General features: G+C 33.7%; 1 protein-coding gene across 1 annotated transcript in view; it reads left to right on the plus strand.

The window, feature by feature from the left end:
• The first annotated feature begins 12,781 nt into the window (after positions 1-12,781).
• The window catches only part of LOC101890946 (uncharacterized), a 202,128-nt gene continuing 193,913 nt past the window's right edge, over positions 12,782-20,996 (plus strand). The window contains exon 1 of the mRNA XM_059132202.1: positions 12,782-13,568. Coding sequence (XP_058988185.1) covers positions 12,899-13,568 — 670 coding nt within the window. The 5' untranslated portion in view covers positions 12,782-12,898. The remainder of the gene's footprint in view (positions 13,569-20,996) is intronic.

The raw sequence follows: 20,996 nt of genomic DNA on the forward strand, positions 1-20,996 counted from the left end.
TTACCACTATGTACCAGTAAGAGAAATAAAAAGTCCGACTAGGCCGACTATATGATACCCTACACCACCATGTTTAAATAGTACAGTGAATGCGTATCACGACTTTGAATCGATTTTCAACAAATTTTAAGAAGGCTTTTGTACCTCATGATATGAACTTCGACAAAAATTATATTTCTAAATATTTATTGGAGCAATAGATATACGGGGCCGATTTTCACCAAATGGAAAAATTAGGTTGAATATGAAAAAAATTATCCAATTTGGTCTGATATTACATATATAGTGAACAATAACCATAAAAACAACTCTGTCGGAATTGCCAAAATGCTGTGCATTTGGGCTGATATATTAGCCGTTTGGGGCACAATAAACCTGATATCGGACAAAGATATATATGGGAGCTATATCCAGATCTGGCCCGATCTCGAAATTTACAGAGGTATTTCTGGGATGTATCTGATATCTAGTAGCAAATATCTTTCTGGTGGCGTGTATATTACGAATGTAAGGGACTTGAACACCAAATCGGAAAAAACATATATATGGAAGCTATAGCTATATCTGAACCGATTTCCACCAAATTTGATGTACTTGTTCGTAGACTCAATTTGGTCGTATTTCATCCTATTTGAACTAATACTACGCATTGGTGCACAATAAAAGGCAAATCGAACGAAGACGTACAGGGTGAGATAAAAATCTGCAACAAAGTCAAACGCCATAATTTTTACATTTTTATACCCTCCACCATACAATGGAGGGTATGTGAACTTTGTCATTCCGTTTGTAACTCCCCGAAATACTCATGTCAGACCCAACAAAGTATATATATTCTTGATCAGCGTAAAATTCTAAGTTGATTTAGAGATGTCCGTCTGTCTGTTGTAATCACGCTATCTTTCGAACGAATCAATATAGAAGGCTAAAATTTTGCACACATGTTTATTTTGCCAGCATGCAGGTTAAGTTTTTAAATGGGCCATATAGGTCAACGTTTTCATATACCCCCATATAATGGCACCTCCCTATATTCGGTATTTTCATGATTTTAGCGACATAACTCACCGGAGTAGTTTCAAATTACGTATTTAGAGTTCGTAATGGGACCTACAGTCTGTGACAGAAAATTGTCTATGCAGGTCCAGGTCTTCGTATAAGTCCCATATATCAGTACTTCTCTATATTCGATATTTTGACAAGTTTAGGTACAATACCCACCGAAATTGTTTGTGATGTCGTATTTGAAGTTCGTAATGGATGCTATAGCCTGTGACAGAAAATTGTCTATGCTGGTCCAGGTCCTCGCACAGCTCCGATATAACGGTACCTCCCTATATACGATATTTTGATGATTTTAGCTACATTATTCACCGTTTATTTCAAGTTTCGAATTTGAATATGGTAATGGCTCATGACAAACAATGCCTATGTAGGTCCACGTCGTATAGACCTCAATATAACGCCAATATTTGGTATTTTTAAAATTTAACAGAATTTTTTTACGGATTTTATTTTTTTTAAATGTCAAAATTCGTTCCAAATGGTGGAGGGTATTCAAAATCCGACCCGGCCGAACTTACTGCCTTTTAACTTGTTACTTTTGTTGTGATTAATCAAATTGTTGACCCTCTATGGGGTAGGTTCCGAGGGAATTGGGCAAGATTGTCAATTTTGTATCGGAAATATGATATAAATATTGAGTAGTGCCAGCTTTGGACTATATTGGCTACTTCCTGCACCTTATATCCGACATATGATAAATTTTGGAAAAAGTTAAAATCTGCGTAAGGTACGAAGATGTATTCCATTTTCATACTTCATCTAATACAGATAAAAATATTGGCATGTGCAAAATTTGAAGGAAATCGGACATTTATATCCAATTTTATGCGAAATCATAAATTCCATATTCATCTCAAGTTTCTGGTTGAGAGATATATTTAGATAAAGCAATTTGTAAGGAATCGATGACTTTTCTCGCAAGTTATGACAGACAAAAGAATTGAAAATTGTGACCCTTTGTTGGTGAGGTTCCAGAAGGCATTCGCAGATATATATCATCTTCACAACAGATATTCCTTTAGCAAAAAAGTTTGTGAAATTTGAAAAGAGTTGGATGCTAATTTCACTTTCTTTGAATGTTTAGTTTTTCAAAAATCTTGAACCCTATGGGGGAGGGGGGAGTTGCCAGAAGGAATGGTCCGATCTCTACCATCTTTATAACAGATTTAGCGCTAATAGAAATATTGAGATGTGCCAAGTCCGAATGGAATCGGATGTTAATTTCGCGTTTTATCACCTTCATGGATATTTGACCCTTTGTGTGGGAGTTACCAGAAGGAATATTCCGATCTCTAACATTTTTTTAACAGATCTTGTGTTGATAGTAATATTGAGATGTGCCATTTCCGAATGCAATCGGAATATTAATTTCGCCTTTTATGAGGTTAATGGATATTTACAATTTTGAACCTTTGTGGGGAGGTACCAAAAATAGTGGATCGATATATTCCATCTTCACATCAGAATTGGATGATACTTTCTTGCCCTATAAGGTAAATTATTTTCTGTGATAATTTTAACCTTTTGTGGGGGAGTTACCAGAAGGATTGGGCCGATATTCTTAAAAATTCACAATCTTTTAAATTTGGATTTTGGTTTGGCAAAAAGTTTAAACGAAATATTCTTAAAAATTATTTTTTGGTCAAAACCGACGATACTTGGTCCGGAAGTTTTCTCTAGAAAAATCGAAAATTGTTAACTAGGAAATCCTTGAAAAATTATCTTTAAAAAATGAATCATAATAATTGTTCTCAAATGTAGGATTTTTCCTAATTTTTGCATATACTAGAAGTTACTGGATGCTGGAAAATTGAGTGCTATCAGTGGATAAATTTAAATATTTTGTTATAAAAGGACCTGCAACGAACGTAAAACTGCCTTTCGAACCCATTTTTAAACATTTAACAGATTCATTATCGTTCGACCGTTAAGGGGAATTATAAAAAAAAGGATTTTGAAAAAGATCATATAAATTTATTTATTTGAGAAGTTTTGGAAGCCCCTTTGTTTCCTGTAAATATAAATTATGGGTCTCCCTATGAATGATGTGTAATTTCAGAGTCATATAATGAAGAAAATTTTCGAATTAATTTCTGGAGTAAAAAATATGTCCCTTCAATTACCAGAAACATTTTCAGAAGAAAAAAAACGCATTTGAAAACAAAATTAAACCACAACCGGATGAAAGTAAAATTAACACCCAGACAAGGAATAACCACAACTTGCAATTGTCCTTAACCTGTCTTTGTTGGCAAAGAAATCATAACAAATGAACTTTCATAACTTCTTTTTATAACTTCGACATATTTTTCAAAAAAAAAGAAACTGAAAAAAAAAAAACATAAACACCAAATCATGATTTCGTTTTTTGGAGAAAAGTGAAAAGAAAATCAAAAGAACACCAGCTTAAATGGCAACATCAGGGAGTCTTCCCCGCAAACAACCAACCAACGGCCCCCAAAAGCAACTTTGAGATTCAAGGTAGCAATTTAAATAGACCCCTAACTGGAGTCAACTGCTGCCGCTTCGGTAAAAAAGAAATCAGCAGCCAAAGCTGAAGACCATTGCAATTGCCTTTTTACAAAGTAAAAGGGGGGGAGAGGAAACCATAGCTAGAAAATGATAACCTGTAGACACACAGTGAGAACCGAAGACTACTGCGAACGCCGCTGAACGTTGTTGCCCAAACATCATCATAATCATCATTACGGGTCTACACGACTCCCATTGTTGGGATGCAATTTTGTTTCGTTTGAGGCTGGCTGGCTGGCAGGACTGCAGCAACACTCTGGTGGCGGTGGCAACACAACATGACCGACCACCAGGTTGTTTGGGAAATTTCACTATTTTTTATGGCAACGATGCGATGCGAAGCGATGGTGATTGTTGTATCTTTTGTTGTTGTTTTCCTTTGGCATTACCTTGCCATGGCTAGCTGGCTGTTGGTAATCATTTTGTTGCCGACAATAAAAATGGCAGGGTGGCAGGAGCTAGCAATCAAAGATGTCCGTCTGTCCGTCTGTCTGTCGGACTTATTGACTCACTATCATAACGCTTTTAAATTATAATAACTCTATTAGGAGGGACCATGGCAAACAATGCCAATCCCCTGCCAGCCACCCTGCACGAGTGTAGAGACCAGCACTTTATGATCCTGGCCATGCGGCATGCAACATCTTCCAAAAACATGGGTTTCTTCAGCAACAGCAACGAAAAACGAGCCAACAATTCTCCACAAAAAGTGATGTTTAAATTTTCATAATTTTTACCCAAATGGCTGATGGCGGCTGCTGGCGGACCGTGTGTTGTTGCATTGCCACCATTGCTGTAATTTTACAATTGCCCGTTCACCATCAGAGCGTCATAAGTGTTTCCCATGGAACCTTTAAGTGATCAAGGTGAGGGGGAAACCTTCTCCTCGAGGGGAAAGGAAAACACAAAAATGAAACTAAACTGAATGATACGAAGTGTTTGTCGATCGTTAAGATGTGGGGTACAATGCAATAAAAAATCACTCTTGAAATTTAGAAAAAATCTAATCAAAATCGGGGGTTACCATTACCAAAATGTGGCCTAAATATTTTTTAATGAATATTTTTTTAAGGACTAAATAAACGTGGATTTCAAGAACCAACAATAAACGAGAATTTTTTAAATAACATTTTTTCAAGTACCCAAATAAACGTGGATTTTTTAAAAATAATTTTTAAGGACCCAATAAACGTGGATTTTTTTAAAAAATATTTTTTCAAGGACCAACAATAAACGAGGATTTTTTAAATAATATTTTTTCGAGTACCCAAATAAACGTGGATTTTTTTAAAAAATATTTTTTCAAGGACCAACAATAAACGAGGATTTTTTAAATAATATTTTTTCAAGTACCCAAATAAACGCGGATTTTTTAAAAATAATATTTAAAGACCCAATAAACTTGGATTTCTTAAAGAATATTTTTTCAAGGATCAAATAAACGTGGATTTTTTTAAAGAATATTTTTTTAAGAATCAAATGACAAATAAACGTGGATTTTTTAATGAATATTTTTTCAAGTACCCAAATAAACGTGGATTTTTTAAATATAATATTTAAGGACCCAACAAACTTAGATTTCTTAAAGAATATTTTTTCAAGGATCCAAATAAACGTGGATTTTTTAAAGAATGTTTTTTCAAGGATCCAAATAAACGTGGATTTTTTAAAGAATATTTTTTCAAGGACCCAATAAACGTGGGTTTTTTAAAGAATATTTTTTTAAGAATCAAATGACAAATAAACGTGGATTTTTTAAAGAATATTTTTTTAAGAATCAAATGACAAATAAACGTGGATTTTTTAAAGAATATTTTTTTAAGAATCAAATGACAAATAAACGTGGATTTTTTAAAGAATATTTTTTTAAGAATCAAATGACAAATAAACGTGGATTTTTTAAAGAATATTTTTTTAAGAATCAAATGACAAATAAACGTGGATTTTTTAAAGAATATTTTTTTAAGAATCAAATGACAAATAAACGTGGATTTTTTAAAAGAATATTTTTTTAAGAATCAAATGACAAATAAACGTGGATTTTTTAAAAGAATATTTTTTTAAGAATCAAATGACAAATAAACGTGGATTTTTTAAAGAATATTTTTTTAAGAATCAAATGACAAATAAACGTGGATTTTTTAAAGAATATTTTTTTAAGAATCAAATGACAAATAAACGTGGATTTTTTAAAGAATATTTTTTCAAGGACCAAATAAACATGGATTTTTTAAAGAATATTTTTTCAAGGACCAAATAAACGTGGATTTTTTAAAGAATATTTTTTCAAGGACTAAATAAACGTGGATTTTTTAAAGAATATTTTTTCAAGGACCAAATAAACATGGATTTTTTAAAGAATATTTTTTCAAGGACCAAATAAACATGGATTTTTTAAAGAATATTTTTTCAAGGACCAAATAAACGTGGATTTTTTAAAGAATATTTTTTCAAGGACCAAATAAACATGGATTTTTTAAAGAATATTTTTTCAAGGACCAAATAAACGTGGATTTTTTAAAGAATATTTTTTCAAGGACCAAATAAACATGGATTTTTTAAAGAATATTTTTTCAGGGACCAAATAAACGTGAATTTTTTAAAGAATATTTTTTTCAAGGATCAAATAAACGTGGATTTCCTAAAGAATATATTTCCAAGGATCAAATAAACATGGATTTCTTAAAGAATATTTTTTCAAGGATCAAATAAACATGGATTTCCTAAAGAATATTTTTTCAAGGATCAAATAAACGTGGATTTCCTAAAGAATATATTTCCAAGGATCAAATAAACATGGATTTCTTAAAGAATATTTTTTCAAGGATCAAATAAACATGGATTTCCTAAAGAATATTTTTTCAAGGATCAAATAAACAAGGATTTGTTAAAATATATTCTTCAAGGCTCAAATAAACGTGGATTTGTTAAAATATATTTTTCAAGGATCAAATAAACGTGGATTCCTTAAATATCCAGGTTTCTTTGGCCCTTGAACAAATATTCTTTAAATATCCAGGTTTTTTTGGCCCTTGAACAAATATTCTTTAAATATCCAGGTTTCTTTGGTACTTGAAAAAGTATTCCTTAAAAAACGCAAGCCCTTGAAAAAATATTCTTGAAAAAATCCACGTTTGTTTAGTCCTTGAAAAAATATTCTGTAAAAAGTCGACGTCTGTTTAGTCCTTGAAAATATATTCTGTAAAAAGTCGACGTCTGTTTAGTCCTTGAAAATATATTCTGTAAAAAATCCACATTTTTTAGTCCCTGAAAAAATATTCTGTAAAAAATCGACGTCTTTTTTTTTACTATTTTGTAAAAAATTAACGTTTGGTAAGTCCTTGAACAAATATTCTTTAAAAAATTAACGTCTGGTTAGTCCTTGAAAAAATATTTTTTTAAAAAATGCACGTTTATTTGGTTCTTGAAAAAATATATTTTATCATATCCATGTTCATTGGTCTATTAGTCCTTGAAAAAATTTTCCTCTACAAATCCAATATTCCTAAAAAACTATGGGTCTATTTGTCCTTGAAAAGGACAGTATTAAAAAAAAAATACTATGTTAAAATACTATTAGTCCTACAAAAATTTTACGTTAAAAATTCACGTTTAATGGTCTATTAGTCCCAGAGAAAAACCTACTTTTATTGGTCTATTAGTACTAGGAAAAAATCCACGTTTCTTGGTCTAGCAGTCATAGGAAAAAATTCAAGTTTATGGATCTATTAGTCCTTTAAAAATATGCCTTTACAAATTCCAACTTTATTGGTCCATTTGTCCTTGAAAAACATTTCTTTAAATTTTTTCGGATTAAGATTCCTCGGAATCAGTGCATTTTCGATGTATAGTGTCCTGGGCAATATTGGAAAAAAAATACGGTAAATATTTTCGGCGAGAATTGTAACCTTTCAAGCGAGTTAAAAAAGGGGACTTTTTTGTACTTTTTTTTTAAAAAATATGTTTAAAACTCCCTTCGTTGCAAGTCATAATAGTCTATAAAATTATTTTTCATAAACTTCTACTATGGGTCCTAGAAGACATCACGAATCTAGATCTTACCTAAACGCCAGTACTTGATGTATGTTAAGAACAGATTTTAGGGTTAAAGCCTTACTTTTTGTGAGTTTATGGAAAAATCTCCAACAAAACATAATTTTAGAAGGTCGTCACTGATAAAAGTATTCTACATCAAATTTAAATGTAATCAGTATTTCCACTGCAAATCAAAAAAAATTGCATCAATGTTCACAAAAAAAAAAAAAAAACTCCCCTTAATTTTGTTGACCAATTTTTGCTCGGACTTTTTTCGAGTAGACTCGAAAGTATTCGGTTATAGATCATTAACCCAAAGGAGTTCTGGCACCCCAAATATCCTGAAACGGATTTGGTCCAAAAGTACACTTAAATCCCAAAAAATTAAAATTTCATTCATAAATTGGTGTCTCTCTGGTGATTTTTAAAATACACCGAAGGAACTTAAAGAACTTTAAAAAAAATTAAATTCAGGATTTGAAAATATACAACAATAAACGTCAATACCACCAACTTCAAATGTCATTTGCAACCTGCTCCAATTTCGACAACTTAAAAATGGGCCAGCAATCAAATAAACGCCAAATCACTGCAGCTCCCAGGCCAGAGAGAACCTGACTGCCACCTACCCAGCGAACAAAAGCAAACACCCACTCACTAAACGAAGAAAAAACGCTGGAAAAATAATGAAACGATTCGATTATGATAATTGTAATAAATTTAAAGTGAGTGGTAACTGTTTCCTAAAACATTCTGAAGGACTGGTGGTGTGTCCGTCTGTCTGTCTCGGGGTTCATACATCGTTTGTGTTGTGATCCCCCCTTCACAAAAAAACACATTCATAGTTCTCCATGGACCACCCAAATGGCATACAGTGCCAGTGCCGAGGAGATAAAAACATTACCCCCCAAACCATGAAGAGGCCATAAAGTACCACCACAAAAAGCAAAAGCTAGCTGGCCGCCCAGCCAGTCAGACTGTCAGCCATTTGGCTAGGCCAGATCGGCAACAACAGCCAAGTGCAGGAGAAAACGAATTGAAACGTTTTATTTAAAATGCCTGGAAATGTCGGCAATTGCCACTACCCGGCTGTCCGACCACCACCACCACCACCGCAAAATGACGATGTTGCTGATGATGACGATGTTGACGGCAACAAGAGTGGTACCACTTCTTCAAGTGCCACATTAACATTAACGTGGGCATGTGGAAACCAAAAACAAAACAATTTTTAAATATTAACAGTAACAGCTATGGCGCAGTAAAATGAGCGCCTGCGCCGCCTTGGCCGCGGTAAAAAAATACAAAATTGCAGCATCAGAAATCAAACAAACATTCACACACAAGAATATCCCACCAACAATTGATCCCTGGCAAGTATTACCATGGCAGTTCCTTCAATCCAAACTCAGGCCTCATACTACGGCGTGAGGTGGAACTCTCCAACTCAAGGCTTAAACCAAAACTAAAATAACAAAACCAAAACTACGACTTATGAAAAATCGTGATCAAAACCATGCGTCAGCCACTTCAATGGAAACAAAATTGAAACTTTTTCAAAAAAAAAAAAAAAAAAAAAAACACAAAAAAAAAATCGAAAACAAAAACAAAAAACCTCCCCTCATACTCTGCACTACTATTACATATTACTGTAATATTTGTATGAATGACCAAGGTGGCCGAATCAAGGGACAGCGAGGGGGGGGGGGGGAGAGTATGCCTAGTTCCACCTGTATAGGTATGGCCCTGAGTAAAACTGCATAAAAGTTACTTTGAGAACAGCCACTCAAAAATGAAATGTTTTGAAATTATTGAAAACTTTATTTAACTGCCTTTACTTTAGGAGGGATGGAGCGTTAGAGGAGGTCAAGGAGAGGCCATAAGTTATACTAACATTTAGGTCCCCTGCATTACTACCACTTGATATAATTCAGCTTAGTTTTTGTTCTTTTGTTTTTCAAAGAGCGTAAAATGTTTCTATTAAAAATTAACAATCTAACATCAAGGACATGGGATTGGGGGTGGAAAGGGCAGTATATGGATTATACTACCGACCAAGAAAAAAGTTATTCAGTCTATAATCTTCACTATAGCAATGGTGATATACGATGATGTAAAACCAGTAAAAACCGGGCCGAACCTTGAATACCCTCCACCATTTGGTACAAATTTGGCAATTTTCAAAAAAATAAAATCCGTTAAAAAGAATCCGTGGGAGTTGTAAAACGTGGACCTGCACAGACATTTTTTTGTCACAGGCTGTAGTATCCACTACGAACTTCAATTGCGAAATTTGAAACAATTCCGGTAAATAAAGTCGCTAAAATCATCAGAATACCGAATATCGGGGGGTACCGTTATATAGAGGCTACACGAAGAAGTTGACGTACATGGCCCATTTTCTGTTTTATGCTATAGTATCTATGACGAACTTCAAATACAAAATTTGAAACAATTCCGGTAAATAATGTCGCTAAAATCATCAGAATACTGAATATCGTGGGGTATCTGTCCAAAAATATATATACCTTTGAACCGCATTAGTATTTTTATACCCTAGTACCTAGTACCGCATTAGTATTTGATACCCTATAGGGGTATTATGTGTTTGTGCATTTTTTTAAAATATGGAGAAGGAAGCAATATTAGTCCAAATAGCCTAATTTTGGCAAATCCGACCGAATTCGGTATAGAAGCAGTATATTAACAATTAAATACATGGAACTGATTTTCACCAAAATTGATGACTACTTCTATACCGAATTCGGTCGGATTTGCCAAAAATTAGATTATTTGGACTAATATTGTTATGGGCCTATCTCGCTTCCTTCTCCATGTTACAAAAAATGCACAGTCATAATACCCCTACCACTATTTGATATCATCCGATTTAATGCTACAGGTCCCTCACATGCGTAATATGCACCCCACAAGAATGATATTTGGTAGCAGACACAGCCCAGAAATACCGTTGCTAAATTGTGTGAAAATCGGTTCAGATTTTTATACAGGGTGATATGAAAAAACTGCAACCAACTTCAGAATTCTGTAATTTCTAAGCCACTCGTCCGACAACTGTTAAAATTATTCCAGTGACAGCCCATTATATTGTTTACAAGCGTAGAAAAGCATTTTGGTGAGAATTTTCCAGAAAAGAAGTTATTCGTGGTTCGGAATTCAAGCGTGATAGTGTGATTTCTTCATATTTGGCTGGAAAACCACCAACCAAGTGGCTATCGTTAGAGCACTCCAGCATTTAAATGTGAATAAATCTCGTAATCGGTGTCTCGTACCATCGCTCGTTCCCGATTACGTGATACTGGTAGCGTGGCGCGCAATATTCCATTCGGCAAATATAAAAAAAAGAGCTCGGGGTAAAGCCATTGAAATTCGAAAAAGTGCAAGAACTTACATCGCAACAGAAATAAAATAGACTCAAAAGAGCTAAGGAGTTGCTTCGAATGCCGAATTTGGTTTTCTCCGATGAGAAAACATTTGTTATTCAGCAGTTTGTAAACAAACAAAATGATCGTGTATTCTGTCCGAAGAGGTCAGCTGAAAATGTGCACCCTCAGTTGGCCACCAGAACTCAAGCGCCGGCCATGGTGATGTGATAGTGTGAGTCTCCATAACAGCCGATGGTCGCTCTCCGCTTGTATAAATCGACCGTGGCATCAGAATAAATGCCGAATATTATCGCGAAAATATTCTAAAGGGTGTATTAAAGCCTTGGGCATTTTGGCCGCAGACCTTGGACATTCGATGATTTCCGATAGTCGCTCTCCGATCGTATTAATAGATAATAAATAAATGCCGAACATTATTGCGAAAATATTCTGGAGGATGTATTAATGACTTGGACACGCAAACATTTTGGCTGCAGACCTTGGACATTCCAATAGGACTCAGCACTATCACCCTCAGAACGCGCTACCTAGCGCGCTAGAATGGTTACAAAATGAGGTTCCTCGTTTCATTTCCAGCGCACAATGACCACCAAAATCTCCGGATACCAATCCGTTGGACTATTGTGTCTGGAGAATTTTGGAAAGCAAGGTTGGCACCTAAAAAATACCAAATTGTCGATCATCTCTAGCAAGCACTTCGCCGGGAATGGATCAAAATACCGCAGAGAAATATTCGGGTAGCGTGTGACTGCTTTCAGCGGCCGTTTGAAGGCGAACAAATCTAAACTTATACTTATTCTAAAATTAATGCTATTTCCGAAATTTTTGCTTTCATTGAATAAATTAAAAAAAAAAATGTAAAAAATTGTGACCTGCATAAAAAGTGTGACCTGCATATTTCGATTTTTTACAAATGGAATGACAAACTTAATATACCCTCCATACTATGGTGAAGGGTATAAAAAGGCCTAACACGAACTATTGGAACTTGGTTACAATTTTAAGATGGACTTTTCGCTGACGAAGTAGCGGGCACTTGCAGGTCTCATATAATGCGAAGGAAGTATTCCCGGAAGTTATAATATTTTTATCAGACTTTTGTAAGATAAGATTCGGACAATATTGGCCTACTTCTTCGGAACCTCCCCCCATAGAGGGTAAAAAGTTTCAATTATCATAACGCAGGTCAAAATATATTTAAATAACCTGTTATTGGAGGGTTGACTGATACTTTTTGAGTTAATTCCCTTGACAAATAATTGTAAGCATATTTTGTCTGAGAGTAACCTACGCGGATTTTTAAAAATAATTTTCCAAAAAAAAATTACTTCAATTCAACATTTCCTCAGAGTAGCCCACGGAGGTTTTTTTAAAAAGAATATTTTGACTTAAAATGACGAAGGTTGATTTTTAAGAATATTTTTCGTCAGAGTAATCAAAGTTGGTCTTTAAGAACATTTTTAGTGGGACCAGTTATTTAAGAATATGACCAAAATCTTCAAACAACTTAATATTGGTAGAAACGTTGTGTTGGGAAATATACCAAAACGTGGGCAGATTCGGAAAAATCTTTTGCGGATAGGAACCCTAAGAAGCTAATTATTTAAATCTAATTTTTTTATTATTTTTTAAATCTGAAAAATATGTCTCAATTTTAGAAAAAAAAATATTTTTATTTAAATAACTGAACATTTTCTCTTTTCTCTTCCAGGTTCTATGCAAATCATAACCACCAGCTCCAGTTGCCTTAAAACAAACAGATTTTCATATTGATTTTACTCCAAAAACAAAAAAAAAAAATAAACGAAAACAAACCATACAAAAGAAATACAGAAATATCAAACAACTACCTGTCAAACATGTTTCCCCGCCTAACTGGACAGCAGCAGCTGCCGCTGCAGCAACCGGATGATGATATTTTTGCCGGTGCCACGACAACGGTGCGTTCAGCATTTCCCAATTCCCGCCTAGACTCCCTTGCCAATCACAACTATCAAACGCATGGACAATCACCGTTAACACCTTCCCATGGCAGCCATGCGCATGCGCCGTCGCCATCACTGGCGGCGTCGGGCGCCACCCAACAACCCGCTTCCGCCTTTGCGGGCAATCATCAATTGTTGTCACCCTATGATCCAGCGATACAAACAGATTTCTTAGCCACCGCCAGCACAATATTCGGCGATGCAGCTGCTGCGGCTTCGGGTGGTGTGGAGGCCATAGCTACTGGCAGCAACAGTGGTGGCGGCGGCGGCCTCATGGGTGACGTCACTGGTGGTGGCGGTGCTGCAGCAAATCTTTTACCTGCCAACGACGATGACTGGTGGGCGAATGCCATCGAAGAGGATACCTTCGATTCGCCGTTGGCCTTCGATGCCAGCGAGAATGGCTTGTGGAATGGACGTTTTGTCCCACCACCGCCAAGACCGCCCTTCCTCGATGAGAGTGTGGCCGCCGATGGTTTGACAACCTGTGATCTATGCACATGGGCATGGCAGCGTAATGCCTATTCACTGGATGGATCGATAGGTAAGTGGGCGTTAGCCAACACCCAATTTTATTTCTAAGAGAATAAATATGTTTTTATGCTTCCTGGTATTCTGGCTAATCTATGAGACTTTACAATTTTGTGATAAATGAGAAGATTGTTTTTTTTTTTGCCTTCGCCAAACTTGACCAGTGGACATTGGCAAGGAGTTGAAATTTCACTTTTCAATTTGCCCAGCTATGTAGGCAATGCAGTGGCAAAGAGTTGCCTTCCTACCATGGACCAGAATGAAGGAAGTCTCTGTATCTCCTCTGTCTGTTCGTCCAGCCAACACCAAATGAATTCTGGCTGTGGAAAATCAAACCCAAAGCCTGTCTCAAGTATTGCCCATAGGCGGCTTTTTGTTTTATCGTTTCATACAATCGATCGAAAAATAATTTATCGCCACAATCACTGATGGCGATTTATCATATTCTGTTGTTGTTGCTGTTGCAATTTTTTGTTTTGGGATTTTGTTGTTTAGCTGGTTTTGTTTGTTGGATTCGTTTTTTCGTTAGGAGTCTTCCTACTGCCATCTTCAGGTTTAGTGAAATGGACTTGAGCTGGAGACAGTGGTAGAAGAGAGAATATATTCAAGATTTTTAGAAAAATTGTTCCTAAAACCATATTCTATGAATATAATCCTGAAGAACAAAGTACATTTCCTAGTACTAGAGAATCAGGATCTTTTACGAATATTTTCATTAGAATTATTGAACGCGAATTTGTATACCCTCCACGATGCTATGGAGGGTATATTAACTTTGTCATTCCGTTTGTAACTCCTCGAAATACTCATGTCAGACCCAAAAAAGTATATATATATTGATCAGCGTAAAATTCTAAGTCGATTTAGCCATGTCCATCTGTCTGTCTGTTGTAATCACGCTATCTTTCGAACGAATTGAGATAGAAGGCTAAAATTTTGCACACGTGCTTATTTTTTCAGTAGGCAGGTTAAGTTCGTAAATGGACCATGTAGGTCCACGTTTTCATATAGCCCCCATATATAAGTACCTCCCGATATTCGGTATTTTGATTATTTTAACGACATTATTTACCGGAATTGTTTGGAATTGGGTATTTGAAGTTCGAAATAGATACTACAGCCTAAGACAGAAAATTGTCTGTGCAGGTACACGTCATCGTACAGCCCCCATATAACGGTACCTCCTGATATTCGGTATTTTGATGATTTTAGCGACATTATTCACCGGAATTGTTTCAAATTACGTATTTAGAGTTCGTAATGGGAACTACAGTCTGTGACAGAAAATTTTCTATGCAGGTCCAGGTCTTCGTATAGGCCCCATATATCAGCACCTCCCTATATTTGGTATTTTGACGAGTTAAGGTACAATACCCACCGAAATTGTTTGAGTTGTCGTATTTGAAGTTTGTAATGGATGATTTAGCCTGTGGCAGAAAATCGTCTATGCTGGTCCATGTCTTCGCACAGCTCCGATATAACGGTACTTCCCTATATACGATATTTTGATGATTTTAGCTACATTATTCACCGTTTATTTCAAGTTTCGAATTTAATTAAATTTAATTAAATTTTAATTAAATTTTTATCTAGATCCACGTCGTATAGACCCCAATATAACTGCTATATTCGGTATTTTTTAAATTTTAAAAGAATTTTTTAAGGATTTTATTTTTTCAAAATTTCCAAATTCGTTCCAAATGGTGGAGGGTATTCAAAGTTCGGCCCGGCCGAACTTACTGCTTTTTTAACTTATTGAAGTTAACTTTGCCCAAGACCAACGAAGGTTATTTCTTTTTCCATGAAGCTCATAAAAATCGAAATCAACATCCGATTCCATTCCAGACTTGGCACATCTCAATATTTGCGTCAACACAAGATCTGTTATAAAAATGGTAGAGATCGGACCATTAATTTGCTACTTGTCCCACATAGGGTTCATGATTTTGAAAAACAATCAAAATGGATTTTTAAAGAATATTTCTCCTAAAATCAGTGAACGTGGATTTTCTAAAAATATTTTTCCTAAAATCAATCAACGCAAATTTTCCTAATCAACGTGGATTTTTTTAGAATATTTTTCCTAAAATCAATCAACGTAAATTTTCCTAATCAATGTGAATTTTCTAAAAAATATTTCTCCTAACACAAATCATTTTAAGAATTTTTTTCTGAATATTTTCTTATTAGTCTTCTAAGAATAACAAACTTGGATTTTTGAAGATTAATTTTTAAAACAATTTTGAAAATATTTTTCTAAATATTATTTTTTAAGGATATTTTTCCTAAGAACAATCAGTTTAAAAATATTTTTCCCAAGAGTAACCAACACAGATTTTCTAAGAATATTTTTCTTGAAGGCAACTATTTCAAGAATATTGTTCCTATGAACCATCATTTTAAGAATATTTTTCTTAATGTGTGGTTTTAAGAATGCTTTCCAATTTGCTAAATAATATTCTTTCTGACAAGAATTTGTAATAAATATTTTTTCTAAGACCAACCGTTTTAAGCACAGTTTCCCTTCACCTTCACCAACTTTTTTGAAATATTTTTCCTACGAATAATTATTTTACGAATATTTTTCCTAAAATCATTCATTTTAGGAATGTTTTTCTTGGATATCTAGGAATATGTTCCCCAACGCCAGTCGTTTTAGGTCATTTTAGTAATTTTAAAACTAATTTAAGGCCAATCTGTTTGAAAATTTTAGAATAGTTTCCCTATGAGTAAACAACGTTGGTTTCTAAGGTCAATCTGTTTGACAATTTAAGAATTTTTTCCCTATGGGTAACCAATAATAATATAACGGGTTTTAAAATTATTTTTCCTAAAATCTCTTTTTTAGGAATATTTTTCCTTATGAATATATTTCTTAAGTTTCAGCAACGTTTATTTGTTAAAAATACTTTTCCTAAGTTCAGTGTGAAATTTTAAGAACATTTTTTAAGAATATGGTCCTAAGTGTCATCAGCGTGATTTTTTTAATAATGTCATTTCTTAGATCAATGGGCCAATCAATGATTTTTATGAATATTTTTCTTTAAACTTATTTTAAGAATAATTTTTCCTAAAACCAATTTATGAAGGTTTTTAAGAGCATTTTTCTCAAAATTTTAAAGAATAATTTTTCTTAACTCAATAAAAATGGATTTTTATGAATAATTTTCTGGAACCAACCAAACAAGCACCGCAGATTTTTAAAACGGATTTTATCTCCCCCTTAACCACTGTCTTCCCCAAAATGTTGCTCTTCCAATAAAGCCTTGGAAAATCCACAGTTTTAACACCAGACCCCAGAAGTGAAAAAGAAGGAACAACAGAAAAACTTTTTTTTGGGAGAAAACTGGATAATAAATCGCCTAGACGAAGGCAAATATGCCATATGAAGGAATGTGTGTTAAAGGCCAATGTATTGCCACTTTATATGGTATGTCTTTTTTTCTCTTTTCGAAGTTTGTCCAAGAGCGGAAATGTTGAAAAAATTGAAAAAGAAAAACAAAGAGGAAGATAGAACATCATCAAGAAAATAATTGAAAAATCTGTCGCTTATCTTTATAATCAATAATAATAAATTGTTGAGAATAGAAGTTTTTGATTTTTTTTCTTTGTGGAGAGGAGAATCAGTTTGGACATTGGGATGGCAAGGAGTACGAAAAGAATGAAATTACCAAAAATAATTGAAGACAATTAATTGATAATTGAATAAGAAAGCAAATTATTGGTCTAAAGGTGATTGAAAAATATTCTTTAAAAAATCCACGTTTATTGTTGGTCCTTGAAAAAAATATTCTTTTAAAAATCCAAGTTTGTTGTTGGTCCTTGAAAAAATATGTTCTTTAAAAAATTCAAGTTTATTGTTGGTCCTTGAAAAAAATATTCTTTAAAAAATCCACGTTTATTGGTCTTTTTGGTCCCTTAAAAAAAATTCTTTAAAAAATCCTCGTTTATTGGTCTTTGGTTCCTTGAAAAAATATTCTTTAAAAAATCCAAGTTTATTGTTGGTCCTTGAAAAAAATATTCTTTAAAAAATACACGTTTATTGTTGGTCCTTGAAAAAAAATTCTTTAAAAAATTCAAGGTTATTTGTTGGCCCATGAAAAAAATATTCTTTAAAAAATCCAAGTTTATTGGTCTTTGGGTCCTTGAAAAAATATTCTTTAAAAAATCCAAGCTTATTGGTCTTTGGGTCCTTGAAAAAATATTCTTTAAAAAATCCAAGTTTATTGTTGGTCCTTGAAAAAAAATTCTTTAAAAAATTCAAGGTTATTTGTTGGCCCATGAAAAAAATATTCTTTAAAAAATCCAAGCTTATTGGTCTTTGGGTCCTTGAAAAAATATTCTTTAAAAAATCCACGTTTATTGTTGGTCCTTGAAAAAAAATTCTTTAAAAAATTCAAGGTTATTTGTTGGCCCATGAAAAAAATATTCTTTAAAAAATCCAAGATTATTGGTCTTTGGGTCCTTAAAAAATATTCTTTAAAAAATCCACGTTTATTGTTGGTCCTTGAAAAAATATTCTTTAAAAAATTCAAGGTTATTTGTTGGTCCTTGAAAAAATATTCTTTAAAAAATCCACGTTTATTGGTCTTTGGGTGCTTGAAAAAATATTCTTTAAAAAATCCACGTTTATTGTTGGCCCTTGAAAAAATATTCTTTAAAAATTCCACGTTTATTGGTCTTTGGGTCCTTGAAAAAATATTCTTTAAAAAATCCACGTTTATTGGACTTTGGGTCCTTGAAAAATATTCTTTCAAAAATCCACGTTTATTGGTCTTTGAGTCCTTGAAAAAATATTCTTTAAAAACTCCACGTTTATTGGTCTTTGGGTCCTTAAAAAAATATTCTTTAAAAAATCCACGTTTATTGGTCTTTGGGTCCTTAAAAAAATATTCTTTAAAAAATCCATGTTTATTGGTCTTTGGGTCCTTGAAAAAAATATTCTTTAAAAATTCCACGTTTATTGGTCTTTGGGTCCTTGAAAAAAAATATTCTTTAAAAAACCCACATTTATTGGTCTTTGGGTCCTTAAAAAAATATTCTTTAAAAAATCCACGTTTTTTGGGTCCTTAAAAAATATTCTTTAAAAAATTCACGTTTTTTGGGTCCTTAAAAAAATATTCTTTAAAAATTCCACGTTTATTGGTCTTTGGGTCCTTGAAAAAATATTCTTTAAAAAATCCACGTTTATTGGACTTTGGGTCCTTGAAAAATATTCTTTCAAAAATCCACGTTTATTGGTCTTTGAGTCCTTGAAAAAATATTCTTTAAAAACTCCACGTTTATTGGTCTTTGGGTCCTTAAAAAAATATTCTTTAAAAAATCCACGTTTATTGGTCTTTGGGTCCTTAAAAAAATATTCTTTAAAAAATCCATGTTTATTGGTCTTTGGGTCCTTGAAAAAAATATTCTTTAAAAAATCCACGTTTATTGGTCTTTGGGTCCTTGAAAAAAAATATTCTTTAAAAAACCCACATTTATTGGTCTTTGGGTCCTTAAAAAAATATTCTTTAAAAAATCCACGTTTTTTGGGTCCTTAAAAAAATATTCTTTAAAAAATCCACGTTTTTTGAGTCCTTGAAAAATATTCTTTAAAAATCCAGGTTTTTGTGGGTCCTTGAAAAAATATTCTTTAAAAAATTCACGTTTTTTGGGTCCTTAAAAAATATTCTTTAAAAAATTCATGTTTTTTTGGTCCTTAAAAAAATATTGTTTAAAAAGTCCACGTTTTTTTGGGTCCTTGAAAAAATATTCTTTAAAAAATCCATGTTTTTTGGGTCCTTGAAAAAAATATTCTTTAAAAAATCCACGTTTATTGGTCTTCGGGTCCTTGAAAAAAATATTCTTTAAAAAATCCACGTTTATTGGTCTTCGGGTCCTTGAAAAAAATATTCTTTAAAAAATCCACGTTTATTGGTCTTCGGGTCCTTGAAAAAAATATTCTTTAAAAAATCCACGTTTATTGTTGGTCTTCTCTGACTTTACATACCTTCCTCCTTTTTTCGAACAAACATAAATTTTTAAATCTCAAATAGAAATAAATATGATTTGATCAAATATCAGATAAGATATCCAACGTTTTCTCCTCTCAGATGTGAAGGAAAATTGATTATGCTTCCTTGTACCAAAAAAAATGGCATCAAGACTTTCCATTTCCATGACGTGGACAACAAACCCCTCCTTCCCTCGTTTCTCATGAAACTTCCCCAAATACCTTCTGCATTCCATTGCTCATAGAGCAACATTAATCACTTGCTGATATTTTATAGGTTAAATTGAAATGACCAACCTATTGGGCAGGCCCGATTGCTTTTTTGGTTAAGGGGGTGGGGGGTTGGTTGCCACTCATATTTCAGTTAAATTTCTAGGCTTGTTTTGGCGCATCGTCTTGTTCTCTCTGAGGTTTTAGTGTCCTACAGCATGTTAACATAAATTAATTTAACTTTAACATTCATTTTTACGAGTTTGCAAAACCTATGTTTTTTGTTCGATGCCAGTAACAAGTAGGTAAGGAGAAACATGAAAAAAAAAACAAACTTTGAAAAGTAGGCGGAAAATCTAAACAATTTTAATTTGTGCAATATTTCTTTGCATTCCACTCAGCCTGGTATTGCAAGCAACGTTGAAGCGAGTAGCCCATCATGGCAGATCACTCCCCCTAGGTTGGCTTTAGTTTTCTCAACAAGCCAGCCAGCCAGCCAGCATATGGTCACTGGCATTCAGCCTGTTCGGCTAACAGTCACCGAGCTGGCAATCAAAGTGCTAGTCTTGTGAAATGTTGCTAAAGTGCCAAAGATGTTGCATGTTGCAACAATACAGACAATGTATGTCGGAGATGTTAAGGAAAATTAATAAAAATGCTAACAATAAACCACCAACAACGAGAAAAAAAAATCGCACAACAACATGTTACACCGGAGGAGATATGATGTCCGGGAAGGGGGGTCGTTGGACAGCTAGCTTTACAAATTATCCCCTAACACAACACATAGCTTGGGGTCTTCTGTGAAATGCTTCCAAAGGGAAACTGATTTTGTGAAAATTCCCAAATTTCGAAATTTTTGGAAGCCGATTTCTTAGAAAGTCCTTCATAACAGAAAACATCCAAGAGAAACAGATTTTCTAAAACCTGCAAATTTAGATTTGATTTTTGATGAAAGCTATCTACCAAAAAGTCATATCTTTTGGGCCATTTTTTATACCCTCAGCCAGGGAGGGCATACTGGTCTTTGGGTCCTTGAAAAAATATTCATTAAAAAATCCACGTTTACTGGTCTTTGGGTCCTTGAAAAAATATTCTTTAAAAAATCCACGTTTACTGGTCTAAGGGTCCTTGAAAATATATTCTTTAAAAAATCCACGTTTACTGGTCTTTGGGTCCTTGAAAAAATATTCTTTAAAAAATCCACGTTTACTGGTCTAAGGGTCCTTGAAAATATAT

The sequence above is a fragment of the Musca domestica genome, unplaced genomic scaffold (assembly GCF_030504385.1).
Source record: "Musca domestica strain aabys unplaced genomic scaffold, Musca_domestica.polishedcontigs.V.1.1 115, whole genome shotgun sequence".
Lineage (NCBI taxonomy): Eukaryota > Metazoa > Arthropoda > Insecta > Diptera > Muscidae > Musca > Musca domestica.